Genomic DNA, 19,980 nt, shown 5'->3' on the forward strand with positions numbered 1-19,980 from the left:
TTACAGTCAGCTTTTAGAGGCATGTTAGGTATTTGTAACACTATTTCAAATACATTTAAAAATAATAGTACAGGAATGAGCACTAAAGCACATTAAACTACAAGCTTCTCGTATGCTTAGACACTGTGTAATGCAATTTTACCTAAACATCTGGTACCCAGGTTGCATGTGAGGTAGTATTATTGAGAACATTTGTTTAAAAACTAAATATTTGATATTGGGGGATGGGGAGAACTAGCACTTAGCACATGAGGAGTTTTATGGATGTCTCAGTTTACAGGATGTAATAAAATAAGTGCTTGAGTGTTGGACTTCTTTGGTACATATATTTAATCATGCTGTGTCAAGGAGTTCCAGCCCTTTTTGGAGGCTGGTCTGCGCTTGTGCAGATCACAGAGGCCTTTTCGTAATTAAAAAAATACAATTTTGGTTTTGTCTTGGGGGCATATTGCAATGGCAACTATATAACACTCAAATGGTGGTATGTTTGAGCCCCCAGAAGTCTTATTTTTCATTATTGTATCTGCATGAAACCTGTTGAGTATATACAATGTCAGCAGCATGGTTTCACTGTACAGTAAGTGAGATACTGACTGAATGGTTTCCAGGCTCCTAAACCATGGACTTAAAATGCATGTTATGTGCAACATCTGTGTTTCCTTCACTAACAATAAAAATGTACTAATGATTCTTTCAGAAGTGTTGGAGGAAGGTTTCCAGGTTCCAGCGTCAATAGCAGAGCGATATAAAGTTGGAAGGACTATAGGAGACGGAAATTTTGCTATTGTGAAGGAGTGTATAGAAAGGTGAGGAGGATAATATGCTTATTACTGTAAAAAATAATTATTAATGTCATGTTTTTCCAGACTGTATCTTTATTTGTAGAATACAGAAATGTAATAAGGTAATGTCCCAATGCCAGATGGAAAAACTAATGTCCTCTCAAATTAAAAAAAGAGAAAGTTCAAGGGGCAATGTATGAATTTAATTCTTGTGGGATTTATATGGGTTTTTTCTGCTACACTCCACATGATTTTACCAGTTCCTTGTGTTAAATCTCTCTTGTAGCACTGAAATAACATCTTTTCTTGCAGTATGTTCTTGCAGTGCTCCTTTTACATTAGACCAGTGGAACATTTCACATACAGCAGCACTCTGTAAAGATGCCAAGAAGTTCTCTGTTTGGGGTGTAGTGGCAATGGTCAGCACAAGGAGGTAATTTTGGACCAGGCTATTCTGCCATCTGACACTGAGGTGTAGCCTCTTCCATATTTATTTTTTAATGAATGAACGTCTAACTCCGGCTTGTCTACTTTGTGCCATTGTATTTTCTCCCTCCAACTTTATGACCCTCACTGCAGACACCAAAATCTAACTTCTTCAGTGACCTTTACTGCTAAGAGGTCAAAACAGTCTTTGGTTTTAGATGTCTACTCCAGATTAGAGAAGTCACAAGTCACCTCAATTGTCAGCGTTGCTGAAAATGTCCAGGTTGACTAGTTCATTTGTCTGTTTCTAAATTTGCTCAGGCTTGAACCTGCTCTACCCAACCTTAAGAGTATAAAAAATAGGGAACCAAGCAGGAATGCTCTAAGTAGAACTGTGATTGCCTTTTAGTGGTATTGTTAAAAATAGGAGAAGGTATTTCACCTGTATGTGAAACAACTGTAGGATTGCTCATGTTAGATAGTAGCAGTGCAGACAAATAAAAAGCTGCCAGAGCCAGAGGTGTCCAAAAGAGAGAACAATAGAGATGTCAAGATTTGAGAATGATATTTCATCAGGTAAGTTTTCTATCCCCTATTATCATATCTTGGAGAGGAAACTCTTACAGAGGACTATAACTTCACCTTTGGGCTCAAAGAAAAAAGTGTTCTTTAGTCTGTAAGAATGTGGTATAAACTCTGGAGAGTGAGATTAGATCTCCTTACAGACAATGATAAATTAGCTTGGCTGGTTTTAAACTAGTCTCCTTGGAAAAATACAGGTCCACCTCTGCATTCAAAAGTGCAACTTGGAGATCATGAAGACAGCTGTTGGGGAAAAGGGTGAGAGTGGATTTCATATCAGCTGACAGTCTGCTTGTGGGACTTGGCCAAAGTTCTGGTGAGGCCTCAAGTGTTCTGCCAGAGCCAGTTTTTGGTGGAGCTGGTCATCCAGAGGGCAGTAGCTGTTCAGATCAAACTTCAGGGTCTGAGCACTGAACTGTATGGAAACCTAAAGGAAGCAAAGCAAAACAGTATAAAAGAAAGGAAGCACTCTAAAACCCTATGGAGGGACATGACTAATGAAAGAAATGGGTGAAAACACCCATTTTCACCCAAACTCTCTTTCTAAGAAAAGAGAAAAAGGCAGCTCAAGGTAGAGTGAATCGTGACTAAGAAAAGAAGATTAGAAGCTAAAATAAAGAGAAGTTGTGGTTTTAATAAACTCATTCAGCTGAAAATGCAATTTGTGCTGAGACAGTACAAATGTGCTAGTGTTCATGTCACAATTATTTCCCAAATGAAGAGAAAATACATTAACAAAATTAAATGTAGGTCCCATCACACCTAAAAATAATGCTGATTACAATATTCTAGAGACCTTGAATGAAAACTATTTCCTGTCCTCTTGTCTATCCCACTGGTCCCAGAAGTATCCAGTAATGTGGTGTGTCTAATGTACTCAAATAGCATTTTTACCCAGGTATTTCCAGATATATAGTCTTGTGGTCTCTGAGCTATACCATTCTATAGATCCCATTTCTATCTGAGAGCTACTGCTTTGGGAGATCTTGAAAATTGAAATAGAATTGTTGAATGGAATTGCTTCTGTTAGTTTATACTTCTTAAGCAGTATAGGAAGGAGAAATTAAAGACTCAGATGGTAAATTATACCAGTACCTGTGAAACTCCTTCAAAAATATTCTTTTCATTCTTTTTTTAAACTGCTTTAACCACCTCACTTCACAGTCTGATATGTCCATCATTTGCAGAGCCAGAATTAATGGGGTGATACTTGGGATAGAGAATTTTCCATTTCCTTGTGGAGTACAATTCCTATGTGCATTGGACTTCAAAGGAATAGCACCATAAGGTGTTAAACAAGTAGGAATGGGTCTTGCTACACAAATTCACTGGTGTCATGAATAGTCTTGCTCCATAGCTGTGAGATCAGACTGTGAGCACTGGTTATTAGAGGTCTTTGAGCACTTCAATACATTAACAGGAGTTTTCCTCTGACAATGAACAGTCCAAATAGAAACCAAAAACCATCTCCAAAATTTTCACATGTGGACTTCTAAATCCTGTTTTGAGCATCTGTGAATGCACAGGCAGACACTCTTAAATACATTTAATGCATGCAAAAATGCAACAAAGATAGATTTTTGTCTCCCATGCAGTCTGAATCTCTGCAAAAGTTTAAAGAGCCAGGGAACATGGCACCAAGCCCTGTTATGAGCTAGAGGTCTAACTCTGTGGTAATGCAGTGGGTCCAGACTCCTGTCCAGCCATAGCATGTTGCCTTCTTTTTGTGGTCCCTTTTTATAGTTTTTTAGGTGAGAGGTGAGATGCCTGTTTCATGGTGAATTTCTGACATGGCCATGCATATATTTTGGTGGTGTGTAAGTTGCAGCGCTGCTGACAGGCCGTGGTTCTGCAGCTTTTCAGGGGAAAGGATTTACATTATCTTAGCTTTAATTTTCTTTTTACCAAAACAAAGAACAGTCAGAGTTGTCATCTGCTTGTTACATATCTGCTCCATCGTATGCACAATTTGTCCTGCGGTGTTTTTATATGTGTTCATTTTTAACTTTCAGATTCTTTCAAATGCTGACATTTCCTCACTAGCTCAGATTTCCCAGTGTCTTGGAGTACATGGAGTCTCCCATGGCCAACAAAAACCATCAATTTCCTTTCTCATGACAGAAAGGAAGCATTCCTAGGGCAACCAAGCAGCTTGAAAGAGACTGCTATTGAAAGAGGCTATATTTTGTCTGAGTTTGAACCCCGGATATCTTAATTTCTAATATTTCTTGTTCAACTTCCTCCTTTGAGTCCCAAAAATAGTGTCCAAATCTCTTCTTGTCCCCTCACTGAGCTTGGACTATAGCCACTGCAGAGCAGCATGGGAAGGGGGCACCCCACATGGAGTGCAGCCCATTTTGGGGGGCTGTAGCATCAAACCCCTGTGTGGGGGGAGTACAGATAGGAGAAGTTTTTAATTTTTATTTGTGTAAATCTTGAACAGGTATGCTGTAATTTTCCCCCCAATTCATAAACTTTCTTATCTTCTGTGATTTCTTTTAATTGATGTCCTAATAGAGGCAGTTTTAGCTCTTTGCCAGAATGAATATTTTGGTGGTATTTTTGTTTTTTACTGAATTACCCATTTTTCCTTAAATTAGAAATTGGTGGTACATCATTGCCAGAGAAATTCCTCAATTTTTAATATGGAAATTAAAATGCCCAGTTGTTTTCCAGATACAGTGCTTTCAGTGTATTACTCACTTTGCATGTCCTGTTTGACAGAGTGAGCACAGTTTTAGACACATTAAAGCATGAATATTTAGAGCATGTTCATCTCTGTTGAACATGCTCTGTATGAGTTTAACTACTGTCTCTTGTGAAATGAAAAATGAAAAAATGACCCTGTATTTTTGAAAGGTTATTTTTTTTCTTAATTTTTAACCAAACATGCCCAAAGGCAATGAAATAGACATTTGTAACCTGTTTAGGTTCGTATTACCAAATGAAAATATTTCAGTAAGATGTTTTTCTTAAATTATCCTTTTTCCATTTAAAGTTATAGTGAAACTGGGGCTTGTAAGCAGAGCTTATTGTTTTCATTCTTACAGCCATCTTTTGGTTTTGCAACTAAATTAAGAAATGGAAGTTGATACTGTTAACTTGTCTACAAGCTAATTTGTCTATGTTAGTATTCTAGATAATAGATGACTATGTACATGTAGTAGTGATAAATACTATAAGGATTCAAAACAACACAGTAGTTAAAAGGAGATGTGTTCTCATCCTGAACTAATTTCTTTCAGTCTCCATAACCTTCCACATTCTGCCTAAAAGCCAACATATTTAACTCTGCTAAATATCCTATAATTACTGAATACATAAAAAAAATTTCCAAGGACTGACCTTTTTATCATCGCAGTTGTGACTGCAGATATGCAAACAAATGACTTTTCATTTTAAGTAAAAAGTAAGTAAGTATATTCCATGGGCTGTATTTTTTGTAGGATAGAAAACTTCTTTGTTTTGAAAATATTTGAACCTGTGAACACTGCATGGCATTTTTAAATAAAAATGACAAAGTAATAACAATTTTCATTACAAAATGGAAGAAAAAGTCAAGCAGTTTTTTATATTTTAAAAACACTGAAATGCTTTCATTTTAAAACAAAAAATCATGTCTTTTTCTCAGGCATGCATATTTAATAACTTTGGCTCAATTTCACATTAGTCAAATCTAAGCTTTGTTTCTTAAAAAAGAAAAAAGAATATTTTACTAGAACTTTCCACTACACTTATTATACTCATATAACAAATATAAACTCAACTGAGAAAAATATTCAATGTCATTAAACATGGGTTTTTTTCTCTTTTCTCAGATCAACTGGTAGAGAATATGCTCTGAAAATAATCAAGAAAAGTAAATGTAGAGGAAAAGTAAGTAGAAAAAATATGAGACCAAAAGATTTTTTTTTCCTGGAATATTTTTTGTGAGAGATCATTTGGAGAAGCTGTTGGTATTTTGTGTCCATCCTGACAAGTGTTAGAATCTCTTTGGTTGAAGTCTTTGCCTGCCCTCAGGAGACTCTTGGAGTTTCAGCAGTAAAGGAAGTCATGTGCTGTTCTAGACCTGTGTGATGATTCTCCAGTTGGTTGGTTGTGCCTGACTCCTTTCTCTTTATCCATGTAATTATGTCCTCTAATTTTCATAATTCCAGGTGTTATAGAAAGAAGAAAATAATACAAATAATTGTAACAACACTGGTCACTGTGTGTAAGGCATAGGTTAATTAAATTAATGTCAATTTTGCCAAGTCACCAAGTGATTGTTAACTTTTAAAATCAGTAACAAAATTCTGTGAGAAGATGCTATCATGTTGTTAAATCTCAAGATTCTGCATCAGAGAAAATTTTAAAAGCTTTCATTTTTCTCTGCACCAGAAACACATCTTTTCTTCCGTTTCTTTTTCTGTGTTCCACTCTCTCTTCTTTCAGTTACCACATTGATGTTTCTAAACATGTTCCTTCTCTGTTGCTGGAGGCAACATCTGTTAGTTTTTTCAAAAACCCCAGAGAATCCGTGCAGCTCCCAATTCTCTCTGCTTTTTCTGCTGTGAATTTTGTTTCCCACTAACCCACATTCATTGAAGATTTTTTTGTGTGTCAGGAGCACATGATCCAGAATGAAGTATCTATTTTAAGACGAGTCAAGCATCCCAATATTGTACTTCTGATTGAGGAGATGGACATGCCAACTGAGTTGTACCTTGTCATGGAACTTGTAAAGGTAAGTGTTTTGGAGTCAAGCTGCTTATTGTATCAACCATATTGAAAAATTCCATTCCTACTTAGGCTTACTAAAAACATGGGATCACAGAATAATGTAGAGTGGAAGAGATCTCTGAAAGTGATCTAGCATCCTACTGAAAGATATGTAATCAACTGTCAGATTTTTTTAAATTAGCTTTCAAATATTTCAAATATTTTTCTGACTACCTGTAAGCCACACTTGGAAGTGTTCTGTTGACAGTACTTTGTATACCAGAAGAAAACTCGTTAAAAATTTTTAATCTGCCTTGAGGTGAATTGAAAATATACCCAGTCCAAATAGCCATAAATACCAGCCTTCAAAATACAAAAGGGTGAAAGGTAATATCTAAACATTAAATCTAAACAATATTAAATGTGTTTTTTCTCTATTGATTTGTATTAACACAGTGTCAGACTTGCCTCCTCGATAGCAATCTAAATTTAAGCTGAAGGAAGGGGAACATGAAAAAGAAAAGCCTTCTGTTTAAAGTGTGGTTCTATTCTAAAAAGTAAATTTGCAAATGCAGTAATTTATATTTTGGACCCTATTTCTTCACAGTGACTTAGAGAAAGTGCTTTTTGGCAAACAGGATTGTTGATCTGTTTTGATCTGGTTGTAGGTGGAGGTTAGAAGGTGTAGGTGCCTCATTGAGATATTAAATAGGGCAATCCCAGGTCCAGCTGTTTCTTAAATACCCTTTCAGTCTCTGGTCTGTGATACAAGAGCAAGTAGAATGAGAAGGTTTTTTGGTTTGTTCCATTATCCCCCATGCTCTGTGGCAGCAGCAGTGACACCAGCCATGTTCCCAGTCGAAAGCTGTGTGCCTCATGGGCGGATGCCCACAGATTTTCCCTTGTCCTTGTGGCAATTTGGGAAAGAAAATCTTGTCATCCATGAGAAGTTCAGTCCGTGCCCCACATCTTAGGAGATGGCAACATTGTCCTTGTAGGTCTGCACCTGACAGATGCCCTATTTGGCTTGAGTAGTGCTGCGGAGATTATGGTCCCCCTGTCCCCACTGTCCACCACCTCCAAGCTCTGAGGAAGCACACTAGGAAGTGCTGGTACTAAGGAGCTGAGATATTTTCTCTGATGAAAGAGTTAAATCCTAAGACAAAAGAAAAATACTGGTACTCTTTCATGCCATGAATCCCTTTGTGTAAGCAGCCCAGAATAATTTCCCCACTCCCTTGACAATCTCTCTCATGCCCTCTCTCACTCTTAGGCATGCAATGTGAAATAGCACAGCTTGAGATCAGATACCATTAGCCATCTAGCACTATTTTAATCACAATTACTGCTTTATTCTATTCTAAGTGAGCTCACCATGAAATCCATGCTACTGTCGGTTTTCCTCAGTGTCTGTGAGAGCTTGTTCAAAGGTACCTCAATCCCCTTGCACAGCACCGTGATCACATGTAGCCACAGCTTTTAGCCTGCATTGACAAATCCTTCATCTTGGCCCCATGAGGTGTGCTAAGAACTAAAAGCTGTGCCTTGTCTAACCTGCCAAGATGTAAGCACAGAGCTGGTTTTATGGGTGAAACCTGCTGTGCTATTCATGACTGAAAAATGTGTAAACTGTAGTGTCCAATGGATTTTTAATTTAAGTCCTACTCAGCTAAATGAGAGAGGAGGGGACTGAAAACTCTTAGAAAATAATTTAGAAAATAACCCTTAAAGATGTATATTAAAAAAAACATACATTGTATTAACTTTCTGGAGAAGTCTGTTTTTTTGTGCTCTTTCTTCTTTACTCTTAAAGACTGCTGCACATATTCTTTTAGCTGTATTATGGAAGGGCTCTATAGGAATTTGTACTTCTCATATCCTAGAGAGCACTGTTCTAATAGTTTTTACTTTTATGTAGAATAATATGAGAGAAATGAGAAATGAGAATATGAGAGGAATGAGAAATATGAGAAATAATATGAGAAATGTAGAAGAAATAACCTTATTCGGCGAACCCAGCTTTGTTTCTCTGATACAAACATCTATTCCCTAATATACAGTTGGAAGAAAAGCCTTGTTGCACTCTCTGGGTACTAGGGAAGGCATTTCTGGAAGGACATTAATTGTTAATTCACCAATTGCTGACTGTTACCATTTCATAGTGTGCACTGTTAGAATTGATTAACCATCTGTTATTGACTGACTTTTGAAGACCTGGCTTTAAATCAGACTCACAGACAAGAAAGAGAGGCAAGGAGGAAAAGCTTGATAGTGCAGAGCCCGGTTTCAGTTAATACCACCCTGCATTAATTGGCAGTAACATGTTTGACATAAGTGACTGCTGCAAATCCCGCCCTCACCTCATGGCAGATAGGCCATTCATTGCTTTGTAAAGTGTAAGAAAAAGCACTTCATAAATACAAATATAAACACATTGCAAGTGGTGCTTGTAAAAGGAAGCAAAGACCTGGTTTCTGGCACATTGCCTTTTTACACAGCGAAACAAAATTGTTATTCAAACCTAACAGGGGTTTGGCCAATTTAAGAAGCAAGATTTATTGCTGAGTTTCCTTTACTGCTCCAGGATATGATTTCACTTTTGCAGAAGAAAAAGAGAGATCATATAATTTACATAACAAGGTAATAAATAAATAATTGGTTACTGTAGTTCCAAGTACACTTCCTCATGTGCACAGATGATAAAAACTGCATTCAGATGTTGCTGGTCCTGTTTCACTCCAGAACAGGGGATTTAAGACTGAAATGTCATCCTGAACTCACCCCTGGTGCCTGAATAAATGATAGTGACCTGCTGTGTGAATCGGCTTAGCAGAACCTTGCAGGTTAAAGTGCTCTTTGGGGAGAGGAAAGTCTGAAAGCAATTCTGCCTGATATAGCTGTCAGGTCTGTTAACTCTTTCCAGGATATCACCTCTCCTTTAATTGCAGAGAATCCCACAGAATAAATATATACTCTCTTTTCTTAGCAGGATACCTGGTAAGAAACTTTACCGACTACAGTAGATGCTTAAATGGAGAAAATTATTTTGCTTCAGATTGGCTTGACTGTTAAATTGCTCTACAGCCTCTATCTTTTTCTGAATTTAAGTTTCTCCTGTGCATGAACATTTGTTCCTTTTCTTCTGACTTCAAGCCAAAATTTTTCCTTCTGTTTTTAAGGCTCATCTTCTTTCATTCTTGCTCCTCATAGCTCAGACTATTTTCTTTTTTTGGAGGCAGATGCTTTGCCGATGTTATTGACACTTCTTCTGAGCATCTGGAACATATTAGATAAGACCAAAGATCTGTCTAATCCACTGCCTCATGTTAAAAAGCAGCTGGTACAGGGGTTTCACAGGAAGGAGCTTAAGGAAGATAGATTATTTATCTCACATACTTTGCCACATGCTGATACCTAATACTTAGGGATCAGATAATGCCATGAAGTACATGGTATTGTACTTTTGCCAAATATTTGGTCTTTTTTTCTCTAATCCTCTATCTGGTTTAGGTTGGCCTTTTGTTCTTCCTTTTCCTTGACACTATGTATCTTGATGTGTCTTGAACAGTCACCAGCCAGGGCAAGAGGTTCAATGTGGTTCAGATTTGACAATTTTTGGCTGTAAGCAATTTCTAAAGACCTGGGATTTTGTATCTACAATGGGAATAAACCTGCCCTGGCATACTTCTGCTGCACCTCAACAATGCAAAAATCTTAATAATTTGTTTGGTTTTTTTTATAACAAGTGAAGTCTGTTTTACCAGGTTTGAGTCTTTGATGGATCTCTTTTCCTACCATTTTCTCTGTAGCCATGATTCCCGGAAAAAATTATTTTTTTTCCTTCCCCACCACCCCCACCCCCTCTCCTTCCTCTGGAAAGTGGAAAAAAGTCTTTACTCTGGTGTTGAGCCTTAAAAAAACCCAGAAAATATCTTGAAGCTGTTGATAAAACTATGAGAGCTGGCAAAGCTGGGACTCCTCTGTTGCCTTCAGAAAATACATGCTTTTTCTTTTAAATACAGTCCTCTGTGATTTTTTTTCTTGATGTTTTCACTGCAGCAGGGAAATTTTGCCTTGCTTTTGCAGAACTATCCTTTGCCTTTTTTTTTTTTTTTTGTTCTTGTTGGATTGCGTTTTCTTTGTGATGCTGCTTTGATTTTGGCTAAAGGCTCAATACCTCTGAGTAGAATCTCCCAAAAGATCACTGTTCTTGACTCCAATCTGTCAAGCTCCCTTCTTAATCTCATCCTTAAAATTACTCTTCCATCTTTGTCCAAGCTCTTCCATGTTTCCTCTCCCTACTTGCCAGCTCATCTCAGGAAATACAGTCATGGCTACCTCAGACCCTGGTGAAGATCATTTCAACTTTGAGGACTTCCATTTAGTTTTTCCTTATTTTCTGCTTTCCTTCATTCTCTCTTGTTTTATTGCTTTTCTTTCACTGACAGCAGTTTTTAGCTGAATTAGCATGCTGAGAATGGCACAAGCAGCCAGCTGTGTCTCCTAGTATGATTGCCTTACATACATGCTGTAAAGTTATTCAGTATTTACTGCAAGAGGCATCACACTACCAAAAAATTCACATCTTGTGTAGAGAAAATGTTTGCAAAGCTTTGTGAGATGGAAACAGACTTTTAAAATATGATAGCAGTGCAAATAGGTAACTTTGAGTTCTGAGTTTTTACTCAGAGTTCCTTCATCTTTCTTGGGTTCAGTTAGGTATTGGGCAAAAGTTTGATGTCAATCTGTGATTATTATAAAGAGTGCCAAGGGTTGGTAAGTGGCATCATGATAGGCAAGTATGTACTCTTGCCAGACATTTGTAGCAGGCTCTGAACATGCAGGTTGGCAAGTGCTGGACATGTTACAAAAGCAACAGCAGGTGGGAATGGTTTGCAGTAGAAACTCCAGCCCCTTGGCTGACCAACTCAGTCATGACCAATGGTTTTGAGTTATTGGTATGTTTAACTGCCATTATGGGAGATGTCATCACAGTACCCATAGTTTATAGCGGCAAGGAAACTGTGCTGCTCCCTTCCCCTCCTCCTCCTCCTTCTCTAAAAGTGTTCCTTGATCTTCCCTAAATTTTTCAGTCATTTCACAAGCAATGTTTCTCATATCCCATGGTAATTTTGCTCCAGGGAGGAGATCTTTTTGATGCTATTACTTCCACCAACAAATACACAGAGCGGGATGCCAGTGGGATGCTTTACAATCTGGCCAGTGCCATCAAATATCTTCACAGCCTGAACATTGTCCACAGGGATATCAAGCCGGAGAATCTACTGGTAAGTGAAGATTCATTTTTCAGTATTGCTGATAACTTCAGAGTGTGTGAGAAAAGGTCTGTACTTCCTCCTTCCACATGCCTGCCAAGTTTATTTCAGTCTGTTAAGTCACTGATCTTTTAATTTTAACCTTTGCATTGTAAAGATCTCCTAAGAATAACAGCTGTCCCAGGAATTGCAGTAACATAAGGTGGTATGTCTAGACTGTTCCATGGGACACAACAGCTGAATTATTCCTAGGATCACTAGAAGTAAACCTGTAGTAAACTGCAGGATAACTTCAACCTTCTCATAAATATAAGTGTTCTGTCCTCAGCAGACTATTCTGTACTTCCGTCACTGCCTAAATAATTAGCAACCCTTTAGTTTTACAAGTATGGTGCATGTCAATGTTGTGTCCTGATCATGTCATACATCAGAGCAGAGCGAGGAAGAAACTTCATTGTCCTTCCCCTACTGCATCTCCCAAATAATCCTATAGCACTTTTTATTAAGCCACTTTCACAAACAGACAATCTAAATATTTGGTTTTTTGACTAAATCTATATGAGCCTTATCCACTGAAGACAGTGAAAAACATACCCTGGCAATTAGTCTTCTCAGAATTTTTGCACACTTGAATGCAGCAGTTGCATCCTCTACAGAGTTTTATTTCTCCTGAGAAATTAGCTTCTCCTAATTATTTCACTGTTCTGAGTTTTCAGAAATTTGCTGACATGTTCCAATATCAGGATGTCACAATTCTCCATATATTCTGCAACCGTAAAACAATGTTCGTAGAATATAGAGTATCAGTTCTCTCAGCTCTGTGCTCTCAGCCATGACTTAATGCATTTAATCCTGCTTGACAATGAAGAGGTTTTATGGGAAAGCTGACTCCAGCAGATATTACTAAAGTTCCAGGCAGTGGGATTTTTACAGCTGAAGTTCCTCTAGTGGCAGGTTTTGGGTGAGGAAGTGACCTGCCCTCATTTTCCAGTAACTGCTGAAAACACACTGGGTGGAAGTTTCACTAGACACTACTGACTGATACACCTTTCTTGGCCCTTTTGCTCCATTTTAATTTCTGGTGCTGGTGTTGATAGGTGGCTGCATGCAGATGGTGTAGCAATCCCATTCTTCATTAATGATTCATTAATGCTGTTCACGGAGTGTGCAGGAGGGTCTCTTGGTCTGGGACAAGCCTTGCTGTGCTGCTGTCTTGACTTGTCTGTAAATGCCTAAACTCTGTTTTTGTCAGAGTTAAAATTCTTGCGGAAAAGAGGTGGTCAGGAGGTATGGGTAGGAGGTCCGGGCAGCAGGGCAGGTATTAGATTTACCTGCTCAGCTTTTCTGGTAATTACCCATTAATGATCACATTGTTCACATTGTAGCTGAGTTATTTCTGAGTGGCTTTTCCAGAACTGTGTATTGATTTTGAGACTGAGCTGCAAGGATGCAGCATTTAACCTCTTGTAGCATCCTAATTCTCAAAAGACAACATTTGATTCATAAATTTCATTGATTCTCTAAGGTTTATCAGGTGCTTGAAAGAAATAAGTGCTGCTTTAAAAGAGTGCTTTGGAACCAGCCTTACCTGAGCTCTGACCCTGGCTCTGACATTGGCTGCCTGTGGCCTCAGTGTGTTTCTGCTTTTATCTTTGCTGTCAAATGGGATGTGTGGTTCCTTATGTCACAGAATTGCAGCTAGGCAGCTAGCATTATTTTCATGGCATTTGCAAAATACTTGAAAAATGCCACACGGGTCTTAGCATTTCTTTTGCTAAATACCTTCTACTTGCCTTTTGTGGCCTGCCCTTTTCCTTGCAGCTCTTTAACCCTTCACCTAGGGTGGTCATGGAGGAATTTTTCCCTTTTCTTTGCTGTGGCTTTCCCTCTGCTCCAGTCACAGTGCTGCATATGCAAACCCTGGTTGTGTTATAGCTGGTTCTCCTGGCCACTAGGTTGAGAGAATCAGCCCTTTCTCCCCCAGCCTTTTCCTACTCATGGATTGTAACTTTTGGTATACAGAAGCATGTCCTGAGGTAAACAACCTCATGAGCAGGAAAAAGACAATAGAGAGGATGAGCAAGGCTGTAGAATTGCTGGAGAAGAACATGGGGAGTGAAGGGGATCATGCTGCTCTGGAGAAGGAGATAAGAGGCTATTCACCTGGAGCTGTATTATTTCATCTGTTCCCAGTCCCTAGTAGAGCCTTTCCTTTTACCTCCTTTGTCTCTTTTAATTTTTCCTTCTTCCCAAAAGAAACTTTCAGTCTTAGAGCTAATGTGTGAGACCAGATCTAGGTCCTGCTAATAAATCTTTGTCTGTGTGAACCTGTCCTGTGTGCAGCACCCATTATTTTTTAACTGCTTAAATATTCCATATTATCCTCAAGGCATGTAAAGTCCATCTAATGGTCAACTGTGCAAGAGTTTAGGGTGTGCTGAATACCTGTGATGTTTTAGCATTTTTGTTTGTTTCTTTATTCTCTAGGGAGTCTTCCATGTTTTAATTGGAACATTTTTCATAATTGTTGCTATTTAGAACGTTTATTTTGTCAAGTCATGGGATGTCTTTATAGCCATATAATAAACCCTAGAGAACAACTTCTCTGACTGTTGCCATCTGCACTGATCACAAGAGCAGCTTAGAAAATACTGACAGTCTTTATACTAATAGGATACATATGGTGGCATACAATTATGTGTGGCTGCATTCAATTAGTGTAGTACAATTACACAGTTTTATAGCTTAGTTGAAACAGTGAAAGCACTACGTAGTGGGCAATTTGCACTAATCCCCATTTCTTTAATTGCCCTTCAGTATTTAAATGCAGGAACATATATAGCATTTATTTTGAATAACATGAGCGTTAAATTTTCTTTCCCATTCCTTGCCTGGCAAGTAACATACCACAGCTTCACACTGGGCTCTTTTTATTTGAAATCATAACAGGGTGAGGAAAAGTTACTTTCTTCATTTTTACGAGTCAACTGAAGTAGTTTTCCAAGAAAAGTAATTCCTCAAAACAGATGAAGCAGAATACTAGAAAATACATTGTACCAAACCGTCTGCATTGGTAAATATTGCCAAAAAACCCTTTTCTGTAATTAATTTCTAGTATGGATGAGTCCCACAAGGTGTAGTCTATTGAAGGAAGGAATTTACAAATGTTTGCTAGGTTAGCACAGCTCAGAGAGCACTGTGTAGAAAGATAACTGCATGAAACAGAATATGAAATACTAATTAGGCCAGATTCAGCTCTTGATGTCTAAGTGCACACTCTACATATTTCAGCAAGTGAATATTTAAAGCCCTAGTCTCTAGACTTTAATTAAAATGGTTGTTGAAATTAGATTTATTACTGCCATTTCAGAGTGCACTTTCTTTAGTTTCAGGAACCAGATGTATTTAACAAACTGTGTTTTGAATAAAACCATAATTGCTTTTTTTTTTCCAGTGCTTTTCTATAAACATAACTTTTTCTGGCTTAGTAGAAGATAAATGTGAATCCATTATAAATTGCTGGTTCTCTTAAAGATCCAGTTGAATTCTTAAAAATAACATTAGGAGAGGAGAAGAATTTTGTGTATTCTGAATGTCTGCTTGTGGCTGTATCACCTGGTAAGCAGGAATTCAGGACAGAGAGGGGTTTTCTCTCTAGGCATGACTAACATTAACAAATAAGAAACTGGGGGATGGGGGCTGTATAATATAACTAATTAGTATGAGCTATAACAGATCTGTAGGAAACTGGTGAGAGACTTCAAGAATTTACTTTTGCTCCAGCTATTCAAGGTTCCCATGTAGAATTTATTGTATTTTTATAAGAAAAAAAGTTAGGATTTTCTTCTTAAAACGGTTGTAGATAAATGTGATTTTGGATGTAGGAGTAGCTGGTCAAGACATATATATATAAAGAATTATTTTGATTTTGATTAGGAAGCATGACACCTACTATTTTTGCACAGTTTTGGTGCAAATTGTTTACACAATATCACTAGTGGTGATCCAGACTGCATAGGGCTTTGGTTTGGCTTGCAAAATAACAAAGTGATGATATTATTAAGAAGGTCTCCTGTAGACTGTTTCCATTTTTTGAGGTGCTATCATAGAAAACATTCCAAAATGGCAAGCAAGGACTCAAACCAGCACGTTGATTAAATATAGACTTACAGTCTAGTGTTTAATTTAGATACATTTTTGTATTTTTTTTCGAACATTTGTATTGGATCTAATCTTAAAGGCACAGAACTTATTATCTGGCATAAGCAGATGGTGGGGGATACAATAAAGCATGATTTAAAATAAATCATAAAGTCACCCTAGGACATTAGTTTTCAGTGTTGCAGGTCTGGGGCCCTTTTGCTCTGAGCCATCCTTTAAAATTATAGGTTTTTTACTGATGTTTCTAGCCTTTTTTTTTTTTTTTAATGTGACTACATCTTAATTTCCCTTTGCATCCATAAAACCCTAGGACATTAGTTTTCAGTGTTGCAGGTCTGGGGCCCTTTTGCTCTGAGCCAGCCTTTAAAATTATGGGTTTTTACTGATGTTTCTAGCTTTTTTTTTTTTTTTCATGTGACTACATCTTAATCTCCCTTTGCATCCATAAAACCCTGCAAAAGATCATGCTGCTGCTGTGAAGACCAGGTTTTAAGATAGAATTTTCACATATCCCCATTAGCAGCCCTAACTACTTATGTCCCGTTGATCCTGATGTTACCATGCCAGTAAGAAACTCATTGATGTGTAAGAGTCATTCAAGGAGAGGAGAGTACTTCTAGGTGAAATACTCCAGCCAGATTTGTGTCTTGTGGCTTCAACACACAGAGAAGAGCCTGGAACTGCTATCAGTACAGTCATTTTTCTATTATCTAAGTAGCTGAAGTTCCTGTGCAAACCTTTAAGCTCTCTGCAAGTAAAATGAATAAACTCAACCTGCCTACACTGTGAATTCAGTAGGGAGCTGACACAGGAAAGCCACTGCTGGAAGGTCACACATTTGCTTGTGGGCTTTAGCACCTAGCAAGTGTACGGCTTTTGTTGGGCAGCGAGACAAGTCTTTCCCGAACATCCTGACTGTATTCAAGGGAAGTTGTCCAAATTGTGAATTTTCAAAACATGCAGAGAAATATGTTAAAGGTAAGGAGGAGAAAAAAACCTGTAAATAAGAAGGAACATTTCAGGCAGTTAGGAAGTGATTATAGTAGTTGCATTGATGGTTTTGTGGTAAAACTTTCCATTTTCCTCCTGATTTAGGTTTATGAACACCAAGATGGAAGCAAGTCCCTGAAGCTGGGAGACTTTGGCCTAGCAACAATTGTGGATGGACCTCTATATACTGTCTGTGGGACCCCAACATATGTAGCTCCAGAAATCATCGCTGAAACTGGGTAAATCACTTGTAGTGGTGATCCACTGATGTGTACTCAGCGGAGCACATTCTTGCCATTATGCCAGACTGGAGTTCTTGCAATTAAGACTTTTATACTGCCTTTGGTTGGCTATCATGCAGAATCATGACTCATAGAACAATTCACTTGGAAGGGACCTCTGGAGGCTATCTTACCCAAATCAGTTCAGAGTAGGCTGGCTTTGGAGTTATATTGATCAACCTCTGCCAGTTGTTAGCCTCAAAACAACAGTTTGACACCTAACACTGTCAAACTAAGCTTAACACTGACTTACTAACTAGCCATTTGCTGATACAATGGAAGTAATTCTATTCTCTAGAGAATCCCAACTACCATTTACTTAATTGTATTTCATTATTACACACTGTCCTCTTCTGATTTGTTCCAGAGTAAATTCCTGCTGGCTTGAACAGCCTGTGTCACCTTTGCAGACTTCATGTTCACAGGCATCACTAACTCATGTAAACTCAACTTGACTTAGCTAACTAACTGAAGAATATAGCCCAAATTCTTCTGTGCACTCACACATTCTGATCTAATGTCATTTTAATTTTAATGTGTAAATGTAAAAAATTTTGTTAGCAGAATGAGGATTGGTAGGTAGACAAAGTTCAGATGAGAATTTATAAGAAATTATTAATGATTATGAACATATTTCCTCTGTTCTTGCATTGTAGTCTGTAAGAATCTGATGTCTCTAACCATGTCTCTCACACTTCTAGATATGGCTTGAAGGTGGACATCTGGGCAGCGGGTGTGATTACTTACATCCTGCTCTGTGGTTTTCCTCCATTCCGTGGGTATGGACTGACCTATTCAACCATCCTTGTTATGTAAATTGGTCCCTGTGCTCCTTTCACATTAAGCACAGAGATTCCCACTGGTAGAAGTTCTCTGCTCATAGGGTTTGATGTTTTTATTCTGCCCTCTGCATAGTGTTCTGCACAAGCCCCATAAATGTCTGTGATTTTATGGTAAAATATCTCTGTCTCATGTTTGTTTATTGTAGTTTAAACTTCATTGCATTGCAAAACAAGAGGCTTCATTACAGGTTCTGCATGGCTTTGCCTGAAGTTTTAAATACACTGTGAAATAACCATCTTCTTTCATGGACAAAATACAACATATTTTGTGGTTGGTAAAAGGTAATTAAAACATAAGCCAGTTAATAAGGATGTCAGATATTTTATCCCCTCAAAGCAACTACAAAGTTGTGGACAAAAGACAAGCAGAAAGAAATGCACTGTTTTATGATCTCACCATTAACACTCATGGCTGCATGTTTGGGACAATCAATATCTTGCAAAAGCATACTAAGGCATGAGCAATTAAAAACAATATTAAGAAGTTGATTGAAAACACATCTGAAAATAATTTCTCTTTGGGTTTTGTTGTTGGTTTTGTTTGGTTTTACTTCACAGAAGTGGAGATGACCAAGAAGTGCTTTTTGATCAGATTTTGATGGGACAGATGGATTTTCCATCTCCATATTGGGACAATGTTTCTGACTCTGCAAAGGTGAGTTTTATAGTTGATGCTGTTTTCTTCTACAGTATTATTTCCAGTGGGAGTGCATAATGCATGTTGTCCTTTCACAGTGTTGCATTTGACATGTCTCATACATCTTCTGCTACCCCTATAAATTCATCTGGGTCACCATCTATGTTTCACTTGGTTACTGTCTCTTAGACTCCACATGGTTTTGAAATGGACCCCATTCTGAAATGAACATCATATCTCTATATGATTTCTCACACAACAGAGACACCAGCAGCCCTTATTGATTAAGAAAAAATTAAAGTAATTCACTTCCTAGCTCGAAAGTTCCCTTGGACTGTGCTTTGTATGTACTTCTAAGGGGCCAATCTGGAGCCTTTGAACATTATCTAATAATATTATGGAGAGGCTGATTTCCCTTATTGATCCCATTAGATGTTATGTCTGTTGTTTCTTCCTGTCAAAGAACCAGGCCTCCCATTGCCTTATTGTTGCAGAGTGGTATGAAATACAGACTTGTTCTGGCCACAGCTCTTGACCTGCAGTCTTTGGTGTGCTAAGGCAGATATAATTATTTACAGATACAGACCTTGACAGAGTTTATTATAGTTGCAGAGCAGATCAGATTTTTTTGACTCTCACCAATTCACTACAGCAACAGTTTAACTCAAAAATTTTCTAGGGATCTGGCATGCACTGTAGTCATATGTATAAATATATGTGGACAGAGACATAATACATATGTGAATGTAAACAAAAAAAAAAATCACATGGTCATTCTGTAGATAGATAAAGGCTTACTTTAAGTCAGTTTACTTCTCTGGTCTGTAAGACAATCTATGAAAAACTGTCTTCCTGTTTCCTTCAGTGTGACAGGGTTTGATGAATCACAAGAAAAAAAAAGTTAAATTTGGAGGTGGGTGCAGGTAATGAGAGTAGCTCTGAATCTCCATTCTTTGGAGAGTTACATCCTGCTTTTATAGATATGTGGAGCATAATGAGGACTAGCATTTTAGCCTTCTAACTAATGAGGTTAAAGAATGAGATACAGTCACAGAGTTAGAAGTCCTCTAAACCAAATCATTGTGTTGTAGCAGGCATTATTTCATAGCATCATTAATGGGAGCCCTGCAAATCCTTTGCCAGGGTTTTCCTGTGAAACTCCTTCTGTCTAAAAATTCTGGTTTGAAGCCTTAGCCCATCTATTTAAGTTATTTGTGTAATTAAGAATGACATTTGGTCTTTGGTGATGGACCTTTATTTGCTGTCATATTGCCATACTGTTCATGCAGTCCACTCTGTGAT

The 19,980-nt window shown here is 37.9% G+C and overlaps 1 protein-coding gene across 4 annotated transcripts in view; it reads left to right on the top strand.

The window, feature by feature from the left end:
* Nucleotides 1-19,980, top strand: part of DCLK1 (doublecortin like kinase 1) — a 237,143-nt gene that overhangs the window by 185,424 nt on the left and 31,739 nt on the right. For all 4 annotated transcript variants that reach the window (XM_039696612.1, XM_039696610.1, XM_039696614.1 and 1 more), the window contains 7 exons: nucleotides 698-806; nucleotides 5,609-5,666; nucleotides 6,397-6,516; nucleotides 11,633-11,779; nucleotides 17,024-17,157; nucleotides 17,901-17,978; nucleotides 18,600-18,696. In XM_039696612.1, coding sequence (XP_039552546.1) covers nucleotides 698-806; nucleotides 5,609-5,666; nucleotides 6,397-6,516; nucleotides 11,633-11,779; nucleotides 17,024-17,157; nucleotides 17,901-17,978; nucleotides 18,600-18,696 — 743 coding nt within the window. The remainder of the gene's footprint in view (nucleotides 1-697; nucleotides 807-5,608; nucleotides 5,667-6,396; nucleotides 6,517-11,632; nucleotides 11,780-17,023; nucleotides 17,158-17,900; nucleotides 17,979-18,599; nucleotides 18,697-19,980) is intronic.

Source organism: Passer montanus, unplaced genomic scaffold, assembly GCF_014805655.1.
Source record: "Passer montanus isolate IOZ18808 unplaced genomic scaffold, ASM1480565v1 scaffold99, whole genome shotgun sequence".
NCBI lineage: Eukaryota > Metazoa > Chordata > Aves > Passeriformes > Passeridae > Passer > Passer montanus.